This window comes from Rhincodon typus, chromosome 8, assembly GCF_021869965.1.
Source record: "Rhincodon typus isolate 14 chromosome 8, sRhiTyp1.1, whole genome shotgun sequence".
In the NCBI taxonomy this organism is placed as follows: domain Eukaryota; kingdom Metazoa; phylum Chordata; class Chondrichthyes; order Orectolobiformes; family Rhincodontidae; genus Rhincodon; species Rhincodon typus.
Window position 1 is genome coordinate 6802761 of NC_063339.1, and position 10910 is coordinate 6813670.

At 43.5% G+C, this 10910-nt stretch overlaps 1 protein-coding gene and 1 long non-coding RNA gene across 2 annotated transcripts in view; one reads left to right on the forward strand and one right to left on the reverse strand.

Moving 5' to 3' along the window:
• Nucleotides 1-340: 340 nt before the first annotated feature.
• LOC125483763 lies at nt 341-6779 on the reverse strand. Its single transcript, XR_007262710.1, has 3 exons — nt 6637-6779; nt 3183-3213; nt 341-1427 (listed from the first exon to the last, which is right to left on the reverse strand). It is a non-coding gene; the product is annotated as an uncharacterized LOC125483763 (long non-coding RNA).
• Nucleotides 6780-7241: 462 nt separating this feature from the next.
• nrde2 (NRDE-2, necessary for RNA interference, domain containing) overlaps nt 7242-10910 on the forward strand; it is a 100180-nt gene continuing 96511 nt past the window's right edge. Inside the window, exon 1 of the mRNA XM_048600021.1 lies at nt 7242-7395. Coding sequence (XP_048455978.1) covers nt 7242-7395 — 154 coding nt within the window. The remainder of the gene's footprint in view (nt 7396-10910) is intronic.

A 10910-nucleotide genomic window follows, 5' to 3' on the forward strand; every position in this document is an offset into this window, starting at 1 on the left:
GCCCAACAAGTCCACACTGATCCTCTGAAGAGAATTCCACTCAGACCCATCCCCATTCCCTACCCCTGTAGCCCTATATTTCTTGTCGCTAATACACTTAACCTACACATCCCTGGACACAATGGGCAATTTAGCATGGCCAATCCACCTAGCCTGCACATCTTTGGACTGTGGGAAGAAACCCGAGAACCCAGGGGAAAACCCACACAGACGTGGGGGAGAATGTGCAAACCGACAGACAATCGCCCGAGGTTGGGATCGAACCTGGGTCCCTGGCACTGCAAGGAAGCAGTGGTAGCCACTGAGCCACCCAAAGTTAAACTGACAGGTCTGTAGTTCCCTGGTTTTTCCTTACAACCATTAGCCAGCCTCCAGTTATCAGGCACCTCACCTGTAGTTGTAGATGATGCAAATATTTCTGCAAGGGATCTCAATTTCCTTCCTCAACAACGTTCTGGGACACTTTAGATCTGCCCAAGGCTGGAATCAAACCTAGGTTGCTAACACTGAGGCAGCAGTGCTAACCACTGAGCCACTTTTTTGTAGTTGCAGTTCCCACATGTATTCCTTGCATATTTGCAATTGCCTATCCACTGTCATTCCTTTCAGTCACTCTCCCCAATCTACCAAGGCCAAGTCATCCCTCATATCTTCAGAGTTTCCTTCATTAAGATTAGCACCCTATTTCATACTTTCCTTTAAAGGTTGAGCACGCTAGTGTCCAAATCAATTATCTCACTCACCATCTTGATAAACAAAAATGTATTATGTTATGATTGCTCGTCCAAGGGTTCTCTCACAGGCAGATTGGTAATGATTCCCTTCTCATTACAGTACCAGTCTAAGATGGCCTGGTTTTTAGTTGGTTTCTCCACACATTGGTCAAGAAAACCATCCTGTATACATTCCAGAAATTCCTTCTCTACAGCATTGTGGCTAATTTAATTTGCCCAATCAATGTGCAGATCAAAGTCACCCATGATCACCAATATTCCCTTATCCCATGCATTAAACAGGAAATTAGAGATGCCATTCCCAACATCACCAATACAGTTTGGGGCATCTATACATGACACCCACAAATGTTTTTTGCCCCTTGTTGTTATTTCTCCACTCTACCCATACAGCCTCCATGTTGTCAGATCGCAATAGCTAACATCCTGGCACATCCCACTAATGCTTCAACATTTAAACCAAGCAACAGGCACTTCACTCCACTGCTTACCTCAAAGTTTGACAATACACCAATCAATCTAATGAATGTAGTCAGCCACAGTGCCAGCATGTTCAGGCTTGCAACTGTAACACCTCCACGTGTGGAAACTGATGTAATACTGTTTCTTAGCAACTTGAAGACACCAAGTAGTTGAGTGTGGTCACTGATAGGAGTTAGCTTTGACATAGGATTCCAAAAATTTTCGTGGTAGCTGTACCAAGATTTGTAGAGAAAATTCTAAGTACTTGAAGTAGCTGAGGTTAAACTTTCATGCTATAGAATTATTTTTCAGTTTAGAAGTGTGCATTTCTAAGATCCAAAAACCTTAATACAAAAGGCAATGTTGGGACCAAAGGGTTGACATCACTTGAATGTTCCAAAAAAGTTAAATGGCTCAGTTTTTTTAAAGCTGGTTTGAAATGTAATTCTAATTAGTATGAAATTCACATTTTGGTCACTATCATTTCACTCAAAAATCAGCCTATTACAATGACCTGGATTAAAACTGCACACTGTGGCAGAAACAATACTCAACTTTTCCATTCACTACATTTATGTAATTCACTTTTTTGCAACAGCAAATGATACAAGTTACAAGTGATCCCATCCAAGAACTTTGTACTTGGGCAAATATCAATTTGGAAGGGAGACAGGACAAGTAGTGTTCTCTGGAACAATGTTTATTTGGAGCAACTCCAACTTTTAACCTACATTACTGCAATTTAATGTTCTGTGGAAACCAGGCGTGAACCTGGTTATTAAGACAGTAAACAGCAGGTACTGTTTTAACTCTGTCACAAAGTAATATTTAGAAACAGGAACATTTTCACCACTGTTTATTTGGAATAATAAACTTTTGCATCAACTTTTCCAATTATCAAGACTTAGCTTTGAGTACTTACAGGGCAGGCCCTATTCTAGGTTTGAAACTATGCAATAGCCACCACTTCTTCTGTACCATTCTGGAATTTTGTTTATTGTTAGCAGATTAAGCATTCATGTCATTTCCACCCAAATAAACAAAACCTCCAGGTAAAATTTAGTACACGTGCTGTTTCTTAACTGTTCTATGCTTTTACTACTTAAACCCAACTCAATGCCAAAAGTACAAATCACTACAAAGTTGTAGTTTTTTGTACTTTATCTCCAAATTGCCATTCATTGGTAATGATCTGTCTCATTCTGACTGCGTGTAGCCCTACAGATTGTCTGTCCAATCCAGGGTATGATTGAGGGCATTGAAGTTCTTATTTGAAACAAATACAGGCAAATAGCACAAATATTCAATACTGAAAAACCCCATACTGGCTCCTAACCATTAGAAACATTTTTGCACCATGTTCAAAATACACAGTAGCTCCCAATAAGACCATGGATTGTGGTCAATCCTTGGCAGAATGTCAGCTGATATGAACTAGCCAAATCTGATGGACCCATTTCTTCAACCACTCAGGGGCTGTAGTCCCTCTAGCATTAGGAATCCCATTCTTTCCACAAGATAGATCAAAAAAACTAGGATTGTCATAATAGAGTGCAGCAGCTCAATTTACCAGCAGCCCACCTTAATGCTCGACAAAACAAAAAAAATCCAGGTGTTTATCCTACACAAGCTTTTACCTTCCTAGTGAGTTAAAGAGTTCAACTCACAAATATCTCCATGTATGATCTTTAAAAATGCTCACTTCACAACTCAATCATGTGATCTGGCTGCATAGGTAGCCAGAGGTCAACTATAGTATCTACAAGCTTGTGTACACAATCTTCTTAGGGAATGTAAACAGAGGCTTCCATCAAGCTCCTAGTTACTCAGGTCTCACCTCATTTTTTTCTTGTGATAAAGGCAACAAAATCTTGTCAATTTGATGCACTTTAAAGATTGTATCCTGCATTTGTACAAGTTTGCAAGTTCACATTTATGAAATCTAGACCAAGTACTACTAGCATACAAGGATATTTCATCACTTACCAGCAATCTGCTCCTCAGTAAGTTGGTCAGCCTGTTAAGACACAAGGCAAGTCATTATATATAGCTGAGTTTTGGCAAGTTATTAGAAATCATAATGGGCAGACTTTAGAAAGCAATAATCTGAACTTGGCACAACGTATTTACCTTTTGACAGGCAAATTAAGGTTACTGAAACATGCCGTTAGGTATAAGCACTAACTGCTGGAGAAACTCAAGTCCAACAGTGGAGACAAACAATATTTGATTTTGATGACATTTCATCAAGAGTCACTGGACTTAATGTCAACCTGTTTTCCTCCAAATGTTGCCCAAGTGGCTGAGTTTCTCTACTGTTTTATTTCACATCTCCATCTGCAATATTTTGCCTTTATGCTTCAAAGCCATTTCTCCAATTCAGTTTAAAAAGGCAGGTGCATTTTACTGTAAAAAAGAAAAATTTGAAGTAAGCCAACTGTATAGAAGTGGGCAGGGTGGCAATTTCCATAGATATTAGAATACAATCAAGTTCAGCATATACTGCTCTGTATGCTTTCAAGCTAGCTTGAAGACACAATCAATCAATTGACCTGAAAACTAGACATTTTCCTCATGAACAGGACCACAGACAGACAAAGCTGCTAATTTGTCACAACATGGAATTGCCAGAAATGCATTAGAATAAAAAATGCACTGCAGAAATCAGTGTGCAATAAGAATTTTGACAACATCCAGCATCAGAGGGTCGAGTAGTTACACGGCTTCTGTATTTAAAACACCCAGGTAGATTTTTAGAAAGATGCAACCCTCACTATGCTTGCTGAAACTAGTTATTGATATTTTCAGCTGATTAAAGAATTACACATTAAACAAATGCCACAAGTGCACATTCCATACTTTGGAAACATCAATCCATCACACTCCAGAAGTTCACCTAGTAGCGTGGAGCTTTGCATTGAATGTTCTTGGTTCCTAGAATCATTTCTGATACTTCTGGTGATTGTAAGGGCTATTCCAAGGACAAGAACTGTCTATCTTATGTTTCCAGCAGATGAAAGAGACATTGGAGCAATCTGCCTTAGAATGAGCAGGAAGGTGGAGTTATTGGTGTTTTTGCCACGTAGAATCTCTGCTGAATTCCATCAGTTCCCACATTAGAACACAATGCAACAATACTGATGACAAAGGAAATATTTTCAATATCAGACAGGTAATTCCCAGCATTTTGAAGCTGTTTGGATGTCTTTTTCAACCTGCTCAAGATTAGCTTAGATCTTATCAAGCTGAAGGGTTCACATGAAGATGGTCCATCATTGAAAGCTTGCTCAGAATATGTGCATTCCATTTCAACTTCAGCAGGTTTTCTCACTGGTGAATAAAGGGGCTCAGCTAGGTTCAAATCTCCAGTTTTAACAGTTTGAGTTATTGGTAAAAAGGGTTTATTTGATCACCTGCACTGGTAAACACTTAATTTTTGCTTCATTAGCTCAAAAAGCAAGCTTCAAGTGCATCAGTTTCCAGCTTATTTTCTAGGATAGCCAAGTGAAAGCAGTGACATTTAATGCTAGGGGAAAACAGGTCTTGGAAGAAATCATTGAGAATATAATGAAAACTGACTTAGTCAGAAGGGAATTTTAAATACCATGAAGAAAAATGTTCTCCAGGAGGGGGCAGTAATACTTCCTATTCTGCACAAGGTCCTACTGAAAATGATTCAAAACAGTAACAATTCTGCAAGTTTGGGGCCCAGCTGTGAAGCTCAGAAAGGGTGTTTTTAAACTGGCTGGGGACTAAGATGGAAAATATCAGGTGCATCACAGACCACAAGCAGTGGCAACCATCCAGCAAAAGAGATGCGCATTGTGCAGCAGAACTCTTACTGCTTTGTGGCATTTATACCCTTCATAAAACTGATTAGTGCAGTCTTTTTGCAGTTCCAAGTTCATTTTATTTTTGGATCTGACCTGAAGCTTCAATTCCCATCATAACACCTGAAGTCAATCAATTATCTAGTTTAACTGGATAGCTAATATTTTCAGAATGTAAACATTTTAAGTGCATATAGGGGTCAACTTCAAAACTCTGCAACCTTTGAGCATGTTTCACTAATGATGATGAAGAATGTTGATAATGCACTGAAGCAGTTACAAAACCATTTGAAGCCAAATACAAATTCACAACTTCATACCCAGAATGTTACACATTCAGGTAAGTTACAGTTTTAACAATAATTTAGCCATTTCATTGTTATTTGTTTGTTGTACTTGACCCAATGCTTTGTCAGTTGCAGCATCCAATATTAACCAACACCCAAAGTCAGGACAACCATATTCAAAATAAGCTAGCTAGGTCAAAAACAAATTTATTACCACGCAGCTTTTCTAAACTGTTTTACATTACTGATTTACATGTTGGTGCAGGTGTCACTTATAAACAATGAAGATCAACACGAATGCAAGCTAGATCAAGACATAGTACATTCCGGTGGCAAAACAATGATTCACCACTTGAAGCAGAAAAATCTGCAATTACGTAATGTACTTGCAATAAAGGCAATTCTGTGCAACGTTAAGACACTTAGAAGTTTGCTCTGCTCAGTTCGTGCAGTAGATCCCACTTAATTTGAAAGTAATTCCTACAACCAAACAAATTAGCAACCCGCTTAACCAGACGGACCCCATCTAAGCTTAATATGCCGAAAAGAAAACCCGAACAACGATGTAGACTCGGTCGTTTGAATTTCACGAACGGTCTCGCTCAAGCTGTTCTGTAAAAAAAACATAAGCAATAAACCCCAGCACAGGGAAAAGTGATTTTTGAGGGGGTAACAAATTGCAAAGTGGGCATATTAAGAACACCCAGGCTTGCCATCATAAAGTAAACGACGTAAAGTCTGACGGAAATGCAATTGCGCTCCCTTGTTCCCCACCGTTAATAGCGTATCGAGCATAATGCAGCATCCCTCTGCCATTCAATCAGAGCCGTGTCGTAACGGAACGGAGCGGAGAAGAAACAGCACACAGAGACCGGCCAAGCCAGCCCTGGGATGGAGGGGGTGGGGGAAGAGAGAAGAAACAGGCGCACGGACCAGCAGGCTCGTGCTCACATCCCCGCTCGCTTCCTGCCCTCAGTCGCTGCGGAGTGCGCAGCGGATACCGGTCAGCCCCTCTTCACCACCATCATCTTGCTCTGACCATCACCAACCACCACCCAAACCAAAACCGACCAGCATTTATCCTCCATCCGTTCTACCCAACTCCCTCTTCAGATTCAGCACCCACCTGAAAAAAAATTACCTAAACGGCGTGAGCCGCATGACAAGCACCGCCATTTTGATGGCTTTCCCACCCCCACTCACTGTACAACTTATGCTTCTTCAACGTTATCAACACAAAGCAGCCTATTCCTTTGTAAAGGAACATTTTTTTTTAAAAAAATGACAGGAGGTAAAATGTTCCTGCCGGTCGGGCATACGCACCATGTCGAATTTTGTTTTAAAAAAGGGAGAGCACTACGTGCTGACCACAGACACTAACAACAGCAACTCCTTCAACCACCACGATCCCACTGGCGCCGATTACCGCGCTCTTCCTCTACTACCCTCTACATATATACTGTGTATTCTTCCGCCGGCAGCCGCGGAAAGAGGGCTTGGGGCTTGGGGGAGGGGACGTGTGCTGAGGTTCCGGGGGTCAAATGATTTCCATCACCCCGCCTCCACCACCACCTTCCTCCTCGCGTCCCAACCTTCTCTTCCAGCAGATCCTCTCCATTTTTCTGCCTGTGTTGCCGACCGAGTTTCTATCCGTGATTGTGTACGGATCTACATTGCCTAGGCGGACGGTTACAGATTGTATCGGTGGGACGGGGGTGTGAAAGGGGCTCGGTTGCCTTGTTGGCGCGGGGAAGGGTGGGGAGGGAGGACGGTTGGTTTTTGAAGAAGAGGGAGGGGCGCCTCGCGCTGTCGCGCGCCCTCTCTGTGTCTCAGGGACGTGTTGGATGCTTGGGGGAGGGAATAAAGGGGACGTCCGTCAGCTTTGTCTCGCCGACGGCGATTGGTTCAGGCACACCTGCAATGGGGGAATGGATGAGACCCGGCCTGCCATTGGCCGCCGCGTACCTGCAATGCGTCAAGTCCACGGCCGGGCTGATGGCGGCGGCGTCGCTGGAATTAGTTACCGCGGCCTGGTCCAGGTGGAAACTGCTAACCAACACCGAAAGGCAAAAACTAGAGTAGGCAACCCAGCCAGATTATGCTTTGTTATTTAATGCTGTGGTGCTTTAAGTGTTCAGCTCAGTTCTTAACATAGAAACGAGGAGCAGAAAGTAACCATTCGGCCCGTTGAGCTTGTCCTGCCATTTGGTACAATCATGGTTAATCTTGATCTCAATGCCATAATTCAGCTATCTCCCTATACCCCTTGATGCCTTTAAATTCTAAACAATACATTGCTTGAATCTATTCCTACACTTCTTGAATCTGTTCGGTGACGATCTATGCCACCTCCAGTTGAGATTTCCATGTCTCCAGTACCCCTTGAGTAAAGAATTTAAATGACTTAATGGGACCCCTCCCCCAGCTGTGCAAGTGAGCACAGAAATAGGAGGATAAGGTAAATGAGTGGGAGGCTGCAAAGGAAGAGGATGGTCTAGGTTCCTGGGGCAGATAGCAGCTGTACAAGTTGGAAAGGTTGCATCTGAACGACGCTGGGAATGAGTTCCATTTGGGGTGTTTTGCTGGTGCAGTTGGGAGGGCTTTAATTTGACAGGGGCGTGGGAACGAAGAGAGAATAGTGGAGGAGAATATCAGGGTTTGCAGACTACTTGGGTTGGCATCAGAATAGAGAATATTATGTTAATAGGTGAAGTTGGAGTAAGAGAGAAAGGAAATTAAATCCAAATCAGAGTTAATGTACATGTATATAAATACATGAAATATAGTAAATATGATAGAGGAGTTCCAGATGTAGGTTGCAATGTGGAAATATGATGTGACAATAACAGATGTTTGGTGTTAAATATTCCAGGGTATAAGTTTTTTTTAAGAAAAGAGGAGGGGTAGCAGTATTGGTTAAGAAGTACTGGCAAAAAAAAAATTGAGGGTTCAAGAACAAGTCAGTTTGGCTACAGCTAAGGAATTAAAAGGATACAAGTACATTGCTCAGCTTAGTAAAGTGATGGAAGGTGTTATCAACTATGCTATCGAATAGCACCTGCTCAGTGACGCCCAGTTTGGGTTCTGCCAGGGCCACTTAGCTCCTGACCTCATTACAGCCTTGGTTCAAACGTGGACAAAAGAGCTGAATTCCAGAGGTGAGGTGAGAGTGACAGCCCTTGATATCAAGGCTGCAATTGACCGAGTGTGGCACAAGGAGCCCGAGCAAAACTGGAATCAATTGGTATCAGGGGAGCAAACTCTCGGGTGATTGGAGTCATACCTGACACATAGGAAGATGGTCGTGGTTGTTGGAAGTCAATCATCTCAGCTCCAGGTCATCTCTGCAGAAGTTCCTCAGGGCAGTGTCCTCGGCCCAACAACACTTAAGAAGCTTGACACCATCCAAGACAAAGCAGCCTGCTTGATTGGCACTCCATCCACAAGCATCCACTCCCTCCACCAATGCTTAGTAGCAGCATTGTGTATTATCTACAAGATGCACTGCAGAAATTCATCAAAGAATCCTCAGACAGCACCTTCCAAATCCATGACAACTTCCATCTAGAAGGACAAGGGAAGCAGACGTATAGGAACTCCATCACGTCCAAGTTTCCCTCCAAGCCACTCATCATCCTGACTTGGAAATGACATTTCCTTCACTGTTGCTGGCTCAAAATCCTAGTATTCCCTCCCTAATGGCATTGTGGGTCAACCTACAGCAAGTGGACTGCAGTGGTTCAAGAAGGCAGCTCACTACCACCTTCTCAGGGGGAACTAGGGATTGACAAAATGCTGGCCAGCCAGCGACACCCACATCCCACAAATGAATAGAAAAAAAGAGTAGTCTACACACCATGAAGTAGTGCAAAGGATGGAGAGCAACATGTCTGTAAGGAAGTTACAAAGAAATGTCAACATTATAGAGTAGTTACAATAGGAGACTTCAGTTACCCAAATATTGACTGGGATATTAGTAGTGTGAGGGGCAAATGTTCCTAGATTGTATTCGGGTGAGTTTCCTACAGCAGTCTGTGTCCAGTCCAACAAGAGAGGATATATTGTTGGACCTGGACTTTGGAAATTAGGTGGGGCAACGTTTAGGAGAAGTGACCATTGGAGGTATCATAAGATTCAGTATGGTAATAGAGAATGACATGCAACATTGGAGAATAACCAAAATCATTTGGCAGAGAGCTTACTTCAATGGGGCAAAAACAGCTGGGCAAGATTGACTGGAACAAGAAGTTAGCAGAAGAATGTAAGTGAACAATAGGCTACCCCCAAAGAGCAGATGGTACAGTCAAGGTGTATTGCTTCAGATGGGAAAGGTGTGATAAACATTGTGAGTTCCCTGAATTACAACAGAAGTAGAAATTAACATTAGAAAGCAAGTGCGTGGATAACAGAGAAAATACAATTGAGAACCAAAAGGAATGCTGAGTGTTTAGACAAAAGGTGAGAAAACAAACAAAAACAGCAAAACAGAATTATGAGAAAAGATTAACAGTTAACGTAAAGGAGAATCACAAAGACAAAATAATTTGCTGGGAAAGCTGTGCAAGTGAGAAATCAGAGTTAATGTTACAGGTTGAGTGACCCTTCCTCAGAACTGACGTTAGCTAGGAAAATGAGAGACAACAAGGTGCAGGGCTGGATGAACACAGCAGGCCAAGCAGCATCATAGGAGCAGAGAGGCTGACGTTTCGGGCCTAGACCCTTCATCAGAAAAGGGGGAGGGGAAGGGGGTTTTGAAATAAATAGGGAGAGAGTGGGAGGCGGATAGAAGAGGGATAGAGGAGAGGATAGGTGGAGAGGAAACAAACAGGTCGAAGAGGCGGGGATGGGGCCAGGAAAGGTGAGTGTAGGTAGGGAGTTAGGAAGGGGATAGGTCAGTCCAGGGAAGACGGACAGGTCAAGGGGGCGGGATGAGGTTGGTCGGTAGGAGATGGAGGTGCGGCTTGGGGTGGGAGGAGGGGATAGGTGGGAGGAAGAACAGGTTAGGGAGGCAGGGACGAGTTGGACTGGTTTTGGGATGCGGTGGGGGGAGGGGAGATTTTGAAACTTGTGAAATCCACATTGATACCATTGGGCTGCAGGGTTCCCAAGCGGAATATGAGTTGCTGTTCCTGCAACCTTCGGGTGGCATCGTTGTGGCACTGCAGGAGGCCCAGGATGGACATGTCGTCTGAGGAATGGGAGGGGGAGTTGAAATGGTTCGCGACTGGGAGGTGCAGTTGTTTGTTGCGAACCGAGCGTAAGTGTTCTGCAAAGCGGTCCCCGAGTCTCCGCTTGGTTTCCCCGATGTAGAGGAAGCCACACCGGGTACAGCGGATGCAGTATACCACATTGGCAGATGTGCAGGTGAACATCTGCTTGATGTGGAAAGTCTTCTTGGGGCCTGGGATGGGGGTGAGGGAGGAGGTATGGGGGCAGGTGTAGCACTTCCTGCGGTTGCAGGGAAAAGTGCCGGGTGTGGTGGAGCTGGAGGGGAGTGTGGAGCGGACAAGGGAGTCACGGAGAGAGTTGTCCCTCCGGAAAGCAGATAAGGGTGGGGAGGGAAAGATGTCTTTGGTGGTGGGGTCGGATTGCAGATG